Source organism: Narcine bancroftii, chromosome 7, assembly GCF_036971445.1.
Source record: "Narcine bancroftii isolate sNarBan1 chromosome 7, sNarBan1.hap1, whole genome shotgun sequence".
Lineage (NCBI taxonomy): Eukaryota > Metazoa > Chordata > Chondrichthyes > Torpediniformes > Narcinidae > Narcine > Narcine bancroftii.
The window spans coordinates 79465401-79485659 of record NC_091475.1 but is presented as its reverse complement, the minus strand read 5'-3'; the positions used below and the strand labels follow the sequence as shown (position 1 = coordinate 79485659).

The 20259-nt window shown below is 40.3% G+C and overlaps 1 protein-coding gene across 6 annotated transcripts in view; it reads left to right on the top strand.

The window, feature by feature from the left end:
* Positions 1-20259, top strand: part of LOC138739059 (Golgi pH regulator) — a 111482-nt gene that overhangs the window by 34848 nt on the left and 56375 nt on the right. For 4 of the 6 annotated variants that reach the window (XM_069890471.1, XM_069890472.1, XM_069890473.1 and 1 more), the window contains one exon: positions 7215-7299. The exons of the other annotated variants lie outside the window; for them this stretch is intronic. In XM_069890471.1, coding sequence (XP_069746572.1) covers positions 7215-7299 — 85 coding nt within the window. The remainder of the gene's footprint in view (positions 1-7214; positions 7300-20259) is intronic. 6 annotated transcript variants of the gene reach the window in all.

Here is a 20259-nt window from a genome sequence, read left to right as displayed (position 1 = left end):
AGAATTTATAAGTGAATCTCTGATTAGGCATTTTCAAATTGTAGCATCCGGGTAGCCCTCCTGGGACTGGGATGAGATTACTAGGTCATGCATCTTCCAAATAGCAGCCAAACCTACCTGTTCCCCTAAATCCTCCCCCCACCCCCCACCCCAGCTATCAGTGGCAACTCTCCTTCCCCCCCCCTCCCGGTTCTGGCCGTGAGTCATCTCTCCCTCCCTCCCACGCTCCTGGCCATGAGTACTCCCACCACCCGCTCCTGGCTGTCAGTTGCTCCCCACTCCCGGCAGTTATTCGCTGCCCGCAGCAATGTGCCACTGCTTCAAAGGGGGGGGGGGTGTGCTGCGACATGCCGCTGCTGGAAATGGGGGGCTGTCATAAACAGGGATGGGTGCCACAATTTGGAGGGAGGGGGTGCCTTGATGTGCTCCTCCAGTTCTCAGTGATGGCTCAATGCGGGAGCAATGGCTGTCTTCCTTACCCATAATCCCCCACACTGCTGGAATTGTTCTGTCCAAGCCAGTGACTCCAACGGCATGGAGGATTATGGATAAGGAAGATGGCCATCGCTCCCACACTCTCTCATTGAGACGTCACCACGAACCGGAGTGGCATATCACCCCACCCCACCCCCGATCACAGCAGCAGCATATCACGACACACCCCTCCCCAAGCACAGAAGCAACCCTCACCCCTCCCCCCAGTTCATGGTAGCATCGTTCCCCCTCCCATTTCCTGGCAGCAGTATATCGTGGCACCTGCCTGTGTGCGGCAGTGACACATTACAGCACTTTCCCACCCCCGATCGTGGAAGCGGCATGTCGAGGCAGCACCACGACAAAATCCTGCATTGAGCCAGCCAGGGATTTCCCTGTGATGCACACACGCAAGCGCTGACATCACCAGAGTAACCGGGTCCGCCATTTCCCATTTCAAATTGCAGGAGAAGTACACTCAGTTAAGTTTTTCTGGGTTCCCTGACTGCCTCTGAGGTAGATCTGGAACCTGGTTGAGTTTTGACCGGGTTGACCCACTGGGACCCTTTCAAATAGCCATGTACCTGGGTCATCAACTGAAGAAATTGCCCAGTTAACCCAAATTTACATAGCACTTTGAAAGGGCCTTTTGAGACTGTTGTCTAGGAGACTGGTGGAGGGTTAGGAATTGTTCCTGAACCTGGTGGAATGAGTCTTTTGGCACATATACCTCTTTTCTGATGGCAGCAGCGAGAACAGAGAATGTCTTAGATCAGGGGTGTCAAACTCAAATTCACGGAGGGCCAAAATTAAAAACTTGGACTAAGTCGAGGGCCGAACTAAATATTTATTGAAAATTTTCAACAACATCTGCATGTTTTCTCTTCTTTCAACATATGTAATGTTAAACTTTTTCTTATTAAAATAAATGTTTAATAATAGTTTTGGATAAACTCTTTCCAGAAGCATTAACAAATGAGAAATAAAATATTCAATAAATAATATTTCTCTATAGAGGATTTGTCAAATGTTGCTAGTGTGCTGTCGAATAGTAAAATCTGAGGGCTATTGAGAATGTGGGAGAATAACATGATTCCTGAAACAATCAAATGGGTGACTGATTGTGGGCATGAACTCTAGCAGGGTTATTTGCCATGCCCTTTTTCCATTGGTACAGATATCCTTTGATTTACACACTTTTCAAGTTTTGTGCCTAATGAGCTTGTATCCAGGTGCAGGACCATTTTTAACCAGGAATATATTTATCACTGTGACATGAAACTATTGGAAGATCGTTTTATCCTGATATTAAAGTTCATAATACTTACTCAGGCCTGTGTGCGGGAGGGCGGGGTTTGCGGGCGATCGGATTGGACAACGACAGTGTGGGGGCATCGGCTCTCGCTGCAGGGCGGCATCTCAGCGGATCAGCGGCCCCGTTACCGTGAGTCGCGGGTCGGCCTGCGGCAGGGAGGGGGAGTGGGCAACGGTCCTGGCGAGGTCAGGCGCGAGGCCTCCGGTTCTGGGCGCTGGAAAGCGGCCTTGGCTTCCCCTGACACCGGCCAGGCCGCGCTGCGGTGGGGGGGTGGGCGAGGGAACACAACAGTGTGGGGGCGTCTCGGCGGATCAGCGGCCCCGTCACTGTGAGTCGTGGGTCGGCCTGCGGCAGGGAGGGGGAGTGGGCAACGGTCCTGGCGAGGTCAGGCCCGAGGCCTCCAGTTCCGGGCGCTGGGAAGCGGCCTTGGCTTCCCCTGACACCGGCCAGGCCCCAAAACCAGAGTCCACGGTGAGACCCTGCAACGTAAACAGAGGAGGTAGGGGCGATTAGCGGGCTGACGCCAATGCATTCTGGGATTTATAGTATTAGCTGTGCATGCGCTATACTGGCGTGGCGGCCAGCGGGCAACCTCTAATACATTTTTGAAATGATCTTGCGGGCCAAATATAATTATATCGCGGGCCAAATTTGGCCTGCGGGCCAGAGTTTGACATGTGTGTCTTAGATGGTACGAATCCTTGATGATTGCTGCTACTCTCTGATGGCAGCATTCGAAGTAGATTTTCTCAATGCTGTGGAGTGTATTGCCTGTGATGTATTGGGCTGTATCCACTACCTTTTGCAGGGTCTCCACTTAGAGGTTTGGCATCCCCACACAGGCCGAGATGCAGCTGGTCATCGCACTTTGCACTTCGCAACTGTGGAGGTTTGCCAATGTTTCTGATGTCATACAAACTCCTGAGGAAGTAGAGATACTGCTGTGCTTTCTTCACAATTACATTAATGTTGGGTCCAGGAAAGGTTTTCCAAGATGCTTGCTTAAACATGCTTAGAGAAGTTCATTAAAAAAATTACTTGTGTTTTATTTGTGCTGTGCCTCTCTTGGCCTTGGAACTTGCCAAACGGTCAGAACTCTTAAGAAATTCAAAGTGGTGAAGTCAGTGTGATAGCATTAGTGACAAGACAGTTTCTGTGTGTTATACCTGGTTCTTTTAACAGCAATATTCTCAATGATTGAAATATTATTCGATGTGTATGCATTTTCAAATCTATTCAGCTTCCTTTTCAAAACAAAAAGGCAGCACAAAGATTTATCAATCCTCTTTGGGACTTATTATGTACAGAAGAAAGTGGCACACTCCCTTGAACACTTGTTTTGTTTGCTCATTTCTCTTTATATTCTTGCTAATATGCATAATACTGGTGGGGGTGGGGGGTGGGGGGGGGCATGCAAAGGACTTGGACCAGTGGTTCTCAACCTTTTTCTTTCCACTCAATACCACTTTATGTAATCGCTCTGCTATAAATGCTCTGTGATTATTAAGGGATTGCTTAAGGTGGTATGTGAGTGGGAAGGGAAGGTTGAAAATCACTGCTCTAGACCCAATTGTTACTGAAATATTTTGCTTGAGAAAAATTGTCATTGGCCCATTTCCTTTGGAGTTATGAAATCGTGCACATAACAAGTCAATTAGGTACAATTAAAACAGTGGTTTCTGGAGAACAAAGAAGGACACTAGCACCGTTGTAGACCATATAAGCCCCATGAACAGCCCCCGGTGAGATCAAGGCCAGTGGAGAGGCAAGTGAACATCCCGAGAGAGCTGTGCTACTACCACCAGTGATGGGGTGCGGAGGCCCATCGATGCTGTCCACCCTATGGGTTTTCAGGAAATGCCCTTGCCAACCATCGTTGATGGCTGTGACAGTTGGCCCATGTGATAGCCTTCATTATATCTGCGACTCATGGTCAGGCAGGCGTTTCCTGGTCGACACAGGTGCCAAGATAAGCATCCTACCTCGTGCAGGCCTCAACAGCTGCTGTGGCAAACAGGGCCCAACACTGAGGGCAGCCAAACAGCTCCTGCATTTGAACTTTCAGGACCCACAGCATTCCCCCTTTGTTTTGGCAACAGCTGCTTTACATGGACCTTTAACCTCGTAGCAGTGGTGCAACCACTCTTGGGAGCCATTTTCCTTCGGGTCCATTGCTGGCCAAACTCAAGGGACGGCGCTTGGTGCATGCCAAAACTTTTCAGACTCTGCCTCTGAGGGAAGCCAAGCTACCCCACCCCCCCCTACCCCCCACCTGGACTCTGTAACACTCTTGGACACATCCTGGCAGAGTTCCCCTCAATAGTGGTGCCACAGGGGGATGTCATATGTTGCCGTAGGGAATGTAGCGCTCCCTTACGACTCCAAGGGATTTTAATTTAAAAAAATGCTAATGAATTAAAGTTTTTATCATTAAAGTTAATTTAAAGTCTTTTTAAAATACTGATAACTTTAATTACAATGTCACCGAAGAAAGAAAAAATTCTGAAAATTACACCAAAAGAAAAAGTCAGAGGTTTTCTTCTTCAATGAAGCCGGCTGTTGGAGTTCTTTTTGGACCCGCTGGAGACAGCCGTGGAGCGGGATCATTTCACAGAGCCATCCCTGTGGCTCTTTGCAAAGATGGTGCAGTCCTGAAAACTATTTCTGCATGCTTGCTGTAGATGAAAAAATTAAAGGAAAAAATATCTTCGCCTCTTTTAAAGGGCCAGTCCAGTGCTTCAGGTGTGCTAGAATAGGAAGATTTAACCTGGTATGGAAGATGATTCTACAAGTGAAGATGAAGACACAACTACAGAAGAAGAAGAATTTAAAAGCAAGGCAGTTATTTAAGAAAAAAAATGGATAAAATTGAGGCTAAAATTGATAATTTGCAAATGCAATGGAGAATAATTTAAAATTTTTAACTAGAGAAATACAACAAGTTAAAATTGATTTATCTAAATCAATAAATAATGTTTCACAAAAGAACGATAAATTAGAAGGAAGAATTCAGGATGACCATGAAGAGATTCAATGCATTGCAAAAAGAACAAACATTAACGAGGACTCTGTTAATGCTTTGGTTTCTAGGAATGAAAAATTGTTGGAGAAGGTTGATATTTTGGAAAATTATAGTAGAAGGAATAATCTTAAAATTGTTGGAATGTCTGAAGATAAAGAAGGTCAAGATGTAATTCATTTTTTTCAAGATTGGATACCACAAATATTTGGACGAGAAAACTTTGCCCTTTGAATTATGAGGATGACAAGATCTTTTTTTTAAATCCAGATCTGAGTCAAGCTCTTTTGAAGAGGAGGAAGGAATTTAATCCGATTAAGAAGGCTTTATATGATAACGGTTATAGATTTGTGTTGCGATATCTAGCAACTTTGAAAGTTTTTATTACAGATCAGCAGAAGGTCTTCTTTAACAATTATATTCAGGCTGAAGATTTTGTTATAAGATCTGCCCATGGCTTGCCTACCATAAGAGGACATGTTGAAATGATTTATTAAAATGGGGATTATGTTCTCTTGCTACAAGTTTTTTTTTCTTTTCTCCCGGGACCCAAAAAACAGGAGAAAATAAAGGATTCTTAAATATCTACAACTGAAATGAAAAAGAATATGGATTCTATCCAGCAAACTTTGTTACAGTTAACAATGTAATGAGGGTATAATTGAATGAAGAAGGTGGAGAGAATGCTGTCTCAAATGGAACAAAAATTTGAAGTGATGGACACAAAAATTAAAGGTTAAAGAGCAAATGAAGAAGTTTCAAGCTGAGGTAGCTGCAACTAAAGAACAATTAACTAAAAAAATCGATATGTTAGAAAATTTTAGTAGAAGAAATAATATAAAAATTGTTGGACTTAAAGAAGGCGACGAAGGGCAAGGTATGAAGAGATTTTTATAACGTTGGATTCCTCAAACTTCGGGGGGGTAACTGAATTTCAAGGAGATATTGAGATTGAAAGAGCTCATCGAGCATTATGACCTAAGCCACAACCAGATCAAGATTCTGATCAAGTTGCTTTGTTATGAAGAAGATCTTGGAGCTGGCTGCGAAGAAAGCAAAGGATAGACAATCGCCATTGATTTATAATGATAATAAGATTTTCTTTTACCCTGATATAAGTTTTGATTTGTTAAAAAAAAAAGAATTTAATACTGTGAAAAATGTGCTATGGAAACAAGGTTACACTTTTGTTTTAAGGTACCCAACAGTGTTAAAAGTTTTTGTTCCTGAGAGTAAAAATAGATTTTTTACAAACCCAATGAAGCGAAAGTGTTTGCAGATTCATTGCCTGAGAAAATGAGACGAGAACTGAGAGATATTTGAAGTGAGAGAGGAAGTGGAATGACTGCAGTTGGGGATGTATAATGAAATGATTGAAGTTTTAAGAGGAGAAAGAATATTAGAGAGGACAGTTTTTACCCGATAGATCTGTGTAAATAAAAATGAATTGATCATTGTAAGTTTGAGTAGATTTGAGAGATAGGCATAAGAGCTAGTATAATTTCAGGGGAGGTAGGTGAGAGTATGAGCCTGGCCTCTGGGGAATCTAGTGGGTAGGTTGTGTTTTCGATCACAACTCCTATAGATCAGGGGTATAAAGACGCACTGTTACTAACGTACACCTTTGGGGGGGTGGGGGTAGTGTTTCTGTTCTTTTCTTTTTTCTCTTTAATACACCTAAATTTAATCATTGTATTATGAAATATTTAGTTTGTATTGTGGATGTAGGAGGAGTGGAGATGGAATGTGGACAGTTATTGGGTTTTATGAGAGTTTAAATGGCTGATAAATTGAATTTTATTAGTATTAATATTAATAGGATATTAAAGTGGAAAAAATTATTAGTTTATATGAAAAAAATTAAAACAGACAGCTTTTTTATAGGAAACATTTGACGGAAACAGAACATCAAAAATTAAAAAAGAGATTGGGTAGGAACAGTAATAGCATCATCTTTTAATTCTAAGGCTAGTGGTACAGCAATATTAATTAATAAAAATTTACCAGTTAAAATATTAGATATTAGTATAGATGAAGCAGGAGATACGTTATAGTCAATTGTCAGATTTATTCAGAACAATGGACCTTAATGAATGTGCATGCACCAAATGTAGATGATGGCAAATTTATGCAAGATGTTTTTATGAATTCATCAAATGTCAAGGGAAAAGTTATATTGGGACTGGATTTTAATTTTGCTTTAGACCCTAAATGAGATAGATCAGGAGATTGAATGGTGAAAAATAAGGTAGTAAAAATGGTAACAGATTTGATGAAAGATATGGATTTAGTGAATATATGGAGAAAAATCCACCCAAATGAAAGAGATTATTCTTTTTATTCTTTTAAATTTAAAACATGTTCGCAGATAGATAAGTTTTTAATTTCTGCACAACTTCAATATAGGGCACAAAGAGTGGAATATCAAGCGCGTGTTTTATCAGATCATTCACCTTTAATTTTGTCTATTTCATTGGAAGAAGAACAAAAGGTATGTTATAGATGGAGGTTAAATACTATTTTGTTGAAGAAAATGGAATTTTGTGATTTTTATGAGGCAACAGATAACATTTTTTCTAGATACTAATAAGGATTCAGTTGCGAGTAATTTTGCATTATGGGATTCAATGAAGGCATATTTGAGAAGTCAAATAATAAGTTATACTTTAAGAATAAAGAAGGAATATATGAAAGAAGTTACTCAATTAGATAAAGAAATAATGAAATTGGAGAAAGAATTTCAAGTACATAAAGATGAGGAGAAGAGAAAATTGTTAAAAGTTGAAGCAATCAAGACTTAGTGCTGTGCAGACTGATAGAGTGGAGTGAGATTTAATGAGAACATGACAAAAATATTACGAGTTGGGTGAAAGGGCCCATAAAGTTTTAGCATGGCAATTAAAAACAGAACAGATTTCTAGGACAATAATTGCTTCAAAGAAATTATCGACACAGATAACATAAAATGCAGGAAATAAATGATCATTTTAAAGACTTTTATGCTAAACATTATCGTTCAGAGTCTAAGGGAGATGATAATAAAATAAGAGATTATTTGAGACAAATTAAATTATTGGTGTTAAAGGAGGACGAAAAGATAAGACTGTCCAAGAATTTTTCCAAAAAAGAAGTTTATGAGACTCTAATGTTTCTACAGAATAATAAGGTGCCAGGTAAAGACTGTTTCCCACCAGAATTTTATAAAGAGTTTAAGGAGCTATTAATACCTGTATTGATGGAGGTATTAGGTCAAATGAAAGAGGCTTATGATCTTCCTGAATCTTTTAAAACATCATTAATAACTGTAATTCCAAAAATGGGAAAGTTTGTTTACATCCTTCTTCATATAGATCTATATGATTATTGAATACAGAGTATAAAATTGTATCGAAATTGTTAGCTAATAGGCTAGTTGAATTTTTGCCAAAGTGAATAAATTTAGATCAAACTTTTTTTAAAATAGAAAAGCAGCAGATAAGATAGTTACATTTTTAAATTTGGTAAATATAGCACAAAATAGGAAGATTCCCGCAGTGGCGGTAGCATTAGATGCAGAGAAAGCATTTTATTAATTGGAATGGGATTTGTTATTTGAGACACTTAATGCTTTTGGGATTCCAAATACTTTTATAAACTGGATAAAGACATTGTATGATCAACTAAAAGTAAAAGTGATTACAAATAAACAAATCTCACAACCCTTTTTGCTTGAAAGTTCTTCTAGACGAGGTTGTCCATTATCACCCTTTTTGTTTGCATTGGTAGAAATGATTAGAACTGATAATGAAATTAAAGGATTTGAGGTAGATAATAAAGAATATAAAATTAGTTTATTTGCTGATATTATAGTATATTTAACGAGAATGGAAATATCTTTAAATAAGTTGAATGTGAGATTAAAAGAGTATGGGTTAGTATCGGGTTATAAAGTGAATGTTGATAAAAGTGAAGTAACGCCTATGGATGTAAAAGATTGACAAAATGTAAATGGCAAAATTAAGCAATTAAATACTTACAAATTAAAATTAGTAGAAATATAAGTAATTATTTAAACTAAATTATTTGCAATTGTTTAAAAAATTGGAAGAGGATTTGAAAAGATGCAAAGATTTACCAATAACGTTAATAGGACGAGTGAATTGTATTAAAATGAATATTTTTCCAAGAATACAATATTTGTTTCAATTATTACCCATTCAATTACCAGAATTTTTCTTTCAAAACTTGAATAGAATAATACGTGAATTTCTTTGGAAAGGTAAGATGTCAAGAATGTCTACCAAATTTTAAGAATTATTTTAAAGCAGCTCATTTGAGGTTTTTGCCCTCCTTTTATCAACGGGATGAAAAACCAGCTTGGGTTCAAAGACAAATGAATAAAATTGGTGAAACTATTCTGGAGTTAATTTTGTATAAGTGGAATGAGTCGTTTAAAGGAACTAAAGATTTTTCCATATTGAAACATACTTTAAACATCTGGAATAGAGTTCATATTGAGAGAGGAATTAAAAATTATCAATTTCATCTTCCTTTTACTTTGAATAATTCTTTATTTGATAATTTGTATAGTGAAGGTTTACAGAGAATAAAAGATTGTTTCTTAGGATCTTTTTTCTTAACTTTTGATCAATTAAAAGATTAATACAATATACATAATAATACAATTTTTGCAAATTATCAATTAGAAATGTATTTGAAAAAGAGACTGGGAGCAGACTTGAGATTCCCTAAACAAAGTCAATTTGAAGATATAATTACAGATACATTTGTTGTTAGGAAATTTATTACTAATATGTATATAAAATTAAAAGAGACTGTAAAGAAAAAAGATTTATATAAATCAAAAATCCGATGGGAGAAAGATTTAAATATACAAAATCAAGAGGAGATTTGGTCAAAATTATGTTTGGAAAATGTTACAAATACAGTAAATGTTAGATATCAATAGCATTATACTCCACATAAGTTAAATGGACTTAATCCTAATTATTCAAATAAGTGTTTTCAATGTATGAAAAAAATAGGGACTTTTTTTGCATTCAATGTGGCCTTGTGAAAAAGTGGAAAAGTTTTGGAATGAACTGAGTTTATTATTAGGGCAAATTATGAAGATAAAGATAGCAAAAGATCCAAGAATATTTTTACTTGGAGATATTTATGAAAAGGATGTAAAATTGAAATTGGACAAATACCAAGAAAAATGTTTAAGTATTGCAATAGCAACTGCAAAGAAATGTCTAGCGAGATCATGGAAAGAGATGATAGAGAATTGTTATTAAGTAGATGGTATAATGAGATGTGAAATTGTATATCTTTGGGAAAAAGTTACATATAGTTTAAGGAATCGAGTTGAAATTTTTTATAGTATTTGGAAACCATATATGGATTTTCTGGATAATTTCCATCGACCTCTATCTTATCCACTACTCCTAATTAGTAATTTTTAGTCACAATTAATGATTGTACATACTAATATTATTGTATATTAAGTGGTAGGTGTTTCCTTCTTTTCTTTCCTTTTCTTACTTTTGGGTGGGAGGGGGAATAGGGAGAATAATATAAAAGTTTTTTGTATCATTGGCTGTGGATATTTATTAATGTTTTATTTTTTTTCCTGTAATGATCCAAACAATTAAATATTTTTTTTAAAAAAAGAGAGATTGCTGTGGATTATGGCTTGGCTTGGCTTCGCGGACGAAGATTTATGGAGGGGGGTAAAAAGTCCACGTCAGCTGCAGGCTCGTTTGTGGCTGACAAGTCCGATGCGGGACAGGCAGACACGATTGCAGCGGTTGCAAGGGAAAATTGGTTGGTTGGGGTTGGGTGTTGGGTTTTTCCTCCTTTGCCTTTTGTCAGTGAGATGGGCTCTACGGTCTTCTTCAAAGGAGGTTGCTGCCCGCCAAACTGTGAGGCGCCAAGATGCACGATATGAGGCGTTATCAGCCCACTGGCGGTGGTCAATGTGGCAGGCACCAAGAGATTTCTTTAGGCAGTCCTTGTACCTTTTCTTTGGTGCACCTCTGTCACGGTGGCCAGTGGAGAGCTCGCCATATAACACGATCTTGGGAAGGCGATGGTCCTCTATTCTGGAGATGTGACCCATCCAGCGCAGCTGGATCTTCAGCAGCGTGGACTCGATGCTGTCGACCTCTGCCATCTCGAGTACTTCGACGTTAGGGGTGTAAGCGCTCCAATGGATGTTGAGGATGGAGCGGAGACAACGCTGGTGGAAGCGTTCTAGGAGCCGTAGGTGGTGCCGGTAGAGGACCCATGATTCAGAGCCGAACAGGAGTGTGGGTATGACAACGGCTCTGTATACGCTTATCTTTGTGAGGTTTTTCAGTTGGTTGTTTTTCCAGACTCTTTTGTGTAGTCTTCCAAAGGCGCTATTTGCCTTGGCGAGTCCGTTGTCTATCTCATTGTCGATCCTTGCATCTGATGAAATGGTGCAGCCGAGATAGGTAAACTGGTTGACCGTTTTGAGTTTTGTGTGCCCGATGGAGATGTGGGGGGGCTGGTAGTCATGGTGGGGAGCTGGCTGATGGAGGACCTCAGTTTTCTTCAGGCTGACTTCCAGGCCAAACATTTTGGCAGTTTCCACAAAGCAGGACGTCAAGCGCTGAAGAGCTGGCTCTGAATGGGCAACTAAAGCGGCATCATCTGCAAAGAGTAGTTCACGGACAAGTTTCTCTTGTGTCTTGGTGTGAGCTTGCAGGCGCCTCAGATTGAAGAGACTGCCATCCGTGCGGTACCGGATGTAAACAGCGTCTTCATTGTTGGGGTCTTTCATGGCTTGGTTCAGCATCATGCTGAAGAAGATTGAAAAGAGGGTTGGTGCGAGAACACAGCCTTGCTTCACGCCATTGTTAATGGAGAAGGGTTCAGAGAGCTCATTGCTGTATCTGACCCGACCTTGTTGGTTTTCGTGCAGTTGGATAATCATGTTGAGGAACTTTGGGGGACATCCGATGCGCTCTAGTATTTGCCAAAGCCCTTTCCTGCTCACGGTCTCGAAGGCTTTGGCGGCTTTCGCGCAAACAGAGGAACCACTGACATGGTCTTTGCCCTCAGACAGCTCCAAGAAAAGTGCAGAGAACAAAACAAAGGACTCTACATCACCTTTGTTGACCTCACCAAAGCTGTGGATTATAAGCCTTGCAGAAAAGCAATATTTAGTTTATAGATGGAGAATGAATTCTATATTATTGAAGAGACTGGATTTTTGTTTATTTATAAGACAACATATTCAATTGTTTTTTTAAATTAATTTAAATTCAGTAGATAATATGTTTGTTATATGGGATACATTGAAAACTTATTTACAAGGTCAAATTATAAGTATTCATCAAAACTTAAAAAAGAATATATGAAAGATATAGAGAAATTGGAAAAAGAGATAACTTTATTTTAAAAAGATATTCAAAAATCATCTTCTGAGGATAAATATAGAATTTTAACATATAAAAAATTGCAATATAATACAATGTTAATATATAGAACAGAGAAAATGATATTATGATCTATTATGAGTGGGGATAGATCACACAAAGTTTTGGCTTGGCAATTAAAAGCGGAACAATCTCCTAGAACAATTAATGCTATACCACAGGATAATGATGAAATGACATATAGGTCACAAAGAATTAATGATGTATTTAAGGAATTTTATGAGAAGTTATATACATCTGATTCACTACAAGATGAAGAGCTATAGATAATTATTTGTCACAATTAACATTGCCATCTTTGACTCAAGAAAATTTAGATTGATTAGACAATCCTTTAACTGAGCAGAAAATTTATGATGCACTTACTAGTTTAAATAATAAAAAATCTCTAGATGAAAATGGTTTCCAGTTGAATTTTTTAAAGAGTTTAAAAATTTATTGATTCCATTATTAATCAAAGGCTTCTAAACATTGTCCTGCAGAAACTTTTTATATGGTGATAATTACGGTTATTCTTAAAAAGATAGGAACCCATTAAAACCTACTTCTTATAGACCTATAATTTTATTAAATGTAGATTATAAAATTGTAGCAAAAGTATCAGCTAATAGGACTAATGAATATCTTCCTGATTTAATAAATATGGATCAGGTGGGTTTTGTTAAAAATAGACAAACTTCAGAGAATATAGTAAGGTTATTAAGTATAATTCATTTAGCTCAGATAAAAAAATTAAGTCTTATTTAGTTTTAATTGCAAAAAAAAACCTTTTCATAGGTTTGAGTGGGATTTTTTATTTAAGGTCTTAAGTAAATTTGGTTTTGGTATTAACTTTATAAATTGGATTAAGGCCTTATATAGAAGTCCCAAAGCTAAAGTGATTACTAATGGACAATATCTCATTCTTTTAATTTAAGTAGATCATGTAGGCAGGGGTGTCCTTTATCACCAGTTTTGTAGAGTAGAGATTATCAACAGTTAAAGGGATTTGAGATAAATCATTTACAATATAGCATTAGTTTATTTGCTGATTATGTATTAGTTCTTTTAACTCAACCACAAAGATCATTACCAAGACTATACCCATTTGTTAGATTATGGGAAAATTTCAGGATATAAGATAAATTGGGATAAAAGTCAAAGGAGATTATTCACAAGCAGTTTGTTTTAAATGGACAGATAAGATTAAATATTTAGGTATACGTATTGATACTAATTTGAAAAATGTATATAAACTAAATTATACTCCATTACTTAAAAAGGTAGAGGAAGATTTATATAAATGGGTAAGTTTATCGATTATGTTAACTTTTTTCCACGACTTCAATATTTATTCCAAACTTTACCTATATGTCTACCTCAAAAATGTTTTCAAGATTTAAATAAGCAAGTTAGGAAATTCTTTGGAAAGGATGGATGGCAAGAAAGTCATTATAAAAAATTAACATGGAAATATGAACAATGAGGATTACAACTTCCCAATTTTAAAAATTATTACAGAGCAGCACAATTAAGATTTTTAGTTTTTATGTTTGTTAAAATTTAACTGTAATGGGTGGATATTGAACTAAATTAGATAGGAGAAGCTAAACCAGATGAGTTTATTTATAAATGGGATTTTAAATTTTAAATCCAATGTAATAGATAAGGCAATCGAACAACTGAAAAGTGGCAAAGCAGCAGGTATGGATGGAATCCCCCCAGAAGTCTGGAAGGCTGGCGGCAAAACTCTGCATGCCAAACTGCATGAGTTTTTCAAGCTTTGTTGGGACCAAGGTAAACTGCCTCAGGATCTTCGTGATGCCACCATCATCACCCTGTACAAAAACAAAGGCGAGAAATCAGACTGCTCAAACTACAGGGGAATCACGTTGCTCTCCATTGCAGGCAAAATCTTCGCTAGGATTCTACTAAATAGAATAATACCTAGTGTCGCCGAGAATATTCTCCCAGAATCACAGTGCGGCTTTCGCGCAAACAGAGGAACTACTGACATGGTCTTTGGCCTCAGACAGCTCCGAGAAAAGTGCAGAGAACAAAACAAAGGACTCTACATCATCTTTGTTGACCTCACCAAAGCCTTCGAGACCGTGAGCAGGAAAGGGCTTTGGCAAATACTAGAGCACATCGGATGTCCCCCAAAGTTCCTCAACATGATTATCCAACTGCACGAAAACCAACAAGGTTGGGTCAGATACAGCAATGAGCTCTCTGAACCCTTCTCCATTAACAATGGCGTGAAGCAAGGCTGTGTTCTCGCACCAACCCTCTTTTCAATCTTCTTCAGCATGATGCTGAACCAAGCCATGAAAGACCCCAACAATGAAGACGCTGTTTACATCCGGTACCGCACGGATGGCAGTCTCTTCAATCTGAGGCGCCTGCAAGCTCACACCAAGACACAAGAGAAACTTGTCCGTGAACTACCCTTTGCAGACGATGCCGCTTTAGTTGCCCATTCAGAGCCAGCTCTTCAGCGCTTGACGTCCTGCTTTGCGGAAACTGCCAAAATGTTTGGCCTGGAAGTCAGCCTGAAGAAAACTGAGGTCCTCCATCAGCCAGCTCCCCACCATGACTACCAGCCCCCCCACATCTCCATCGGGCACACAAAACTCAAAACGGTCAACCAGTTTACCTACCTCGGCTGCACCATTTCATCAGATGCAAGGATCGACAATGAGATAGACAACAGACTTGCCAAGGCAAATAGCGCCTTTGGAAGACTACACAAAAGAGTCTGGAAAAACAACCAGCTGAAAAACCTCACAAAGATAAACGTATACAGAGCCGTAGTCATACCCACACTCCTGTTCGGCTCTGAATCATGGGTCCTCTACCAGCACCACCTACGGCTCCTAGAACGCTTCCACCAGCGTTGTCTCCGCTCCATCCTCAACATCCATTGGAGCGCTTACATCCCTAACGTCGAAGTACTCGAGATGGCAGAGGTCGACAGCATCGAGTCCACGCTGCTGAAGATCCAGCTGCGCTGGATGGGTCACATCTCCAGAATGGAGGACCATCGCCTTCCCAAGATCGTGTTATATGGCGAGCTCTCCACTGGCCACCGTGACAGAGGTGCACCAAAGAAAAGGTACAAGGACTGCCTAAAGAAATCTCTTGGTGCCTGCCACATTGACCACCGCCAGTGGGCTGATAACGCCTCAAACCGTGCATCTTGGCGCCTCACAGTTTGGCGGGCAGCAACCTCCTTTGAAGAAGACCGCAGAGCCCACCTCACTGACAAAAGGCAAAGGAGGAAAAACCCAACACCCAACCCCAACCAACCAATTTTCCCCTGCAACCGCTGCAATCGTGTCTGCCTGTCCCGCATCGGACTTGTCAGCCACAAACGAGCCTGCAGCTGACGTGGACTTTTTACCCCCTCCATAAATCTTCGTCCGCGAAGCCAAGCCAAGCCAAATAGATAAGGAAGCTCTGAATCTAAAATATTCGTTGAACATTTGGAATAAAGTTAAATTAAAAATTGATGGATATATTCTTTCACTAAAAACGCCAGTAATCCTTTATTGTATTTGTTTTTTCAAAAGATTATCCTTTTTTAAGTATATGGTATCACAAGGGAATCTCTAATTTGGGGAATTGCTATGATAATAATAGATTGATGTCTTTTGATCAATTAATGATTATATATGGTATACCTTACAATACATTATTTTGTTATTTTCAGTTGATGGAATATTTGAGAGAGAAATTAGGACCAGAAATGATTTTAAAAGATCTTTCAAATTTGGAAAAAATCATGGTGATGGAATAAATGTAAAAATTTATTTCAATTGCATATATATTACAAGAACAGACACCCAAAGTAAGTTTGTTTAATTCAAAGGAAAGATAGGAACAGGATTTGGACGTGATAATAGATCAACAAATCTGGCAAAATTTGTGTAACGAGGCTGTGGCATATACTATCAATGTACGATATAGATAACGTCATTATAATTTTTTACATCGGTTGTATATTACTCCTCAGAATTTGAATAGATGGAGATCGGATTTATTGGATCAGTGTTTTAGATGTGGAGCAAAAATTGGAACTTTTCTCAATTCTATGTGGTCTTGCTCAAAGGTTAACCCTTTTGGGGTTTCTATTAGTAAATTTTTACAACAGATAATGGGAGTGAATTTTCCTTTAAGCCCTGAATTGCTTTTGTTAGGAAATTTTGTAAGTGTTACAAAATTGTTGTCAGACTCCCAATTAAAAATGGTTAAGTTGGTTTTAGTAATAGCAAGGAAATGTATCACTGTTACATGGAAATCTGATGTTTCATTAACATTGAATAGATGGCATGCTGAGATTCAAAGCTGTATTCCATTAGAAAAAAGATACGTATAATTTAAGGGATAAATGTTCTTTATTTTTGCAAATTTGGGATCCATATGCAAAAATAATGAAATTAAAATTATTTTATTAATTTCTTTCTTGATCAGTGAATTTTTCCCTAAAAAATAACAACTTTTGAGGTCTTTGAGTGTCAACTGACACTATCCGAATTAATTACTTGTAATTGTTTTATAATGAAATATCTTATATTTTAGTTTTGTGACTAGATTTGTTTGGGGGGGGGGGAAGGGTGGGTTAATAGGTTTTTTTTGTAAGGCACCACATACTGAACGGAGGGTGGGGGGGGGCAACTCCACACCAGAGCATGCCGACTCCCAACCAAGAAACTCACCCTGGTAAAGGAGGAGTTCAAAAAGATGGAGGAGCTCTGACTGTCCCCGAGTCTCTCCCCTCCACATGGTTCCAAAATCAGCAGGGGGGTTGGAGACCATGTGGGGACTACTGCTGCCTCAATGAGGCCATCATGCCTGACAGATATCCCATACCCCACATTCAAGACTTTGCCACCAACTTGCACAGGGCATGGGTGTTCTCCAAGGTGAACTTCATTTGGAGTTTCCACCAAATTCCAGTTCACCCGCAGACGTCCACAAGACTGCAATCATAGGCCCCTTTGGTTTGTTCAAATTCCTCTGCATGCCCTTTGGTCTAAAGAATGCAGCACAAACTTTCCAGCGGCTGATGGACGCAGTAGGCTGGGACATCCCATTTGCATTCATCTACTTGGATGATATCCTCATCACCAGCTGCAGCTGCAAAGACCACGGCCCCCATCTCAGACAGCTGTGCAACTCCCACCCCCACTGAGTGCCAGTTCAGCCTGGACACCATTGATTTCCTGGGGCACAGAAATAACAGGCACGGGGCCACACCCCACCCCAAGAAGGATGAGGCAGTCCGCACTTTGCTAAGCCACACACAGTGAAATGATTGCAGGAATTCGCCAGTACAATAAACTTTTACCACAGGTTCATACCGGCAGCGGTACGCATCATATGCCCCCTCTTTGCGCTGATGACCTGCAAGACAAAAGTCATTGCTTGGGGCGAGGAATCCTCCAGGGCATTCCAGAGTGCCAAAGATAATCTAGCCAATGCCTTCCTCCTGGTCCACCCCAGTCTGGAGGCACCTACCGTTCTAACTGTCAATGCCTCCAGCACAATGGTAGGGGGCATGCTAGAACAATTAATCAAGGGCCAGTGGAAACCCTTGACCTTTTTCACCAGGCACCTCCGAACCCCCCCCCCCCCCCCGCCCACCCCAGAACTCAAGTGCAGTGCTTTTGACTGGGAGCTGTTAGTGCTGTATCTGGTGGTAAGATATTTCCATTATGTTTTGGAAGGCTAGCAATTCAGGGTGTTCACTGACTTTCACTTTCCATAAGGTATCGGACCTGTGGTCAGCCCAACAGCAGAGACATTTGTCCTACATGTCTGAGTTTACCACAGACATTCAACATATCACTGGGAAAAATAGCGTGGTGGCTGATGCTCTGTCATGCCCCACGATCAAGTTGATGCTCACCCTTTCCCAAAGGGTCGATTACGTGGCCCTCACCAAAGCTCAGCAACAAGACCCTGAGATTCCCTGCTTTCAGGACAGCCGTCTCCAGTCTCAGGGTGGAGGATGTCCCCGTCAGCCCAGGTAACCTGACACTGCTGTGTGACGTTTCTACCGGTAGCCCACCCCACCGCCCCATTGTCCCAGCCGCATTGAGACGCCATGTTTTTGAGGCTATCCACAACCTGGCGCACCCTGCCATCCACACCACGGTCAAAATGGTGGCCAACAGGTCTGTCTGGCATGGCCTCCGTAAACAGTTCAGCTGGTGGGCCACCGCTCCATGAGGTGGCCAGAGGCAGTCCCACTGACTAATACCACACAGAAACCTGCGCCAGGGCATTCATTGGCACATGGGTGTCCCGATTTGGAGTCCCAGAGCACCTCACCTCGGACAGGGAAGCACAATTCACCTCTGGTCTCTGGGCGGCACTGGTTAACTTTCTGGGGATGCAGCTCCATCATACCTGCAGGCCAATGGATGGAGCGCTTCCACAGGCACTGTGGAAGTTAGCTCATGCTTCTGAAATGAAATCAAGCTGCAAAAGAATACACAACAAAAATATCTCTTCAAAGCATGCAAGTTTTATTATAAATGTTCAATTTGTATACGGGAAGTGAGGATGACCAGTTAGGAGATGTCTCAAGCAGACATCTTGAAGTCTCAGCTCTCACTTCAAAGATACAGATGGTTCCTTCTATAATTATACAATTTCAAATGAGTAAGGGGCAGAACGACCCTCAATGTTACATCATTCTATGTATGAAAAAATGGTTTCCCAGCTCTGGCACCTTTTAGTTATTTACTTTTCATAAGACAAAATAGAATGATGTTATGCTAACTTTATCTTTTCATTTTATCTGTCCTGCAGAGCCTGCACAATCAATGCCTATACTTAAAGCATTCTGGCAAGGTCATTTTGCAGCTGTATAACTGTTTTCAGCCATCTTGTGTTAAAAGCAAAAGCGATAGCATTGAGATACAAGTCAAAAGCATTAAAATATGTGAGATATAAATCATCTTTCCACAGCACTTCAAGGGACTCTTGGTGGCTCGGCTCAAAGGTCCCAACTGGGTGGACAAACTGCCTTGGTCCTCCTGGGAATACGTAACGCGCCAAAGGAGGACTCGGCAGTGGAGATGGTCTATGACGCACCTTTAATCATCTCTGGAGAATTTCTGGCCCCCGATAAATGCCCAGAAAATCTTGTGGAGACCCTCAAGAGCCTGCAGTGGAAACTGGGGTCCTTGGTCCCGCGGCAAACCCCACTGCATGGCCAGCCCAACCATAGCGTCCCGAAGGACCTAAGGACTTACTGGTTCGTGAAGAGGAGTACACACAAATCACCCCTTAGAGGGGCCCTATAAGATAATTAGCGACAATGGTTCCACTTTGTCCTCAACATCAGTGGTAAGGAGGAAGCCTTTACTATCGACTGCCTGAAACCGGCCTATCTGGACTGTAATGAACCATTCTCCACTCCACCCCTGTGAAGCAGGGACAGGCCACCGAAGGCTACAGATAATTGTCTGGTCGCCAGTTCTGGGGGGGGGGGGACGTCATGTAGCAGCCTGCGCACAGAGTAGTGAACTGGCCTACAAAATGGCCGATGAACGTGGTGACTGCATGGACCTGAGGGAGGGGGGTGACACCAGCTGTGTCCCAGGTGATCTCCGCACAACGGGAAGACAGGGAACTTTGGCAAGAATGCTAGCCAACCCGAGATCAGCACTCCGATGACGTGGCCCCTGACGTCAACGCCAGTGGCTTATATAAGCAGAGCTGCTAATGCAATAAAGCAGTCTTCGATTTTGACTCCTCGTGTGTGTGTTTGTCTTCCACATTCGTCATAGCGCATATGCTACAATCGAATATTTCAAGTTTTTGGAACGCAGTTGTCATTTTACATCATCAAAGTAGGACTAAAATCTTGAAAAAATAGCACCATTTTATGGTCAATCTCGGGCAGGCCATTATTTTGCTTATAGTGTTCATATGCTGCTCCCAGAATTGTCTCCTGTTCCCAGTAACTCAAAAGTCTTATTAGGACCGGTCATGGTTGCTGATCGCTGGCT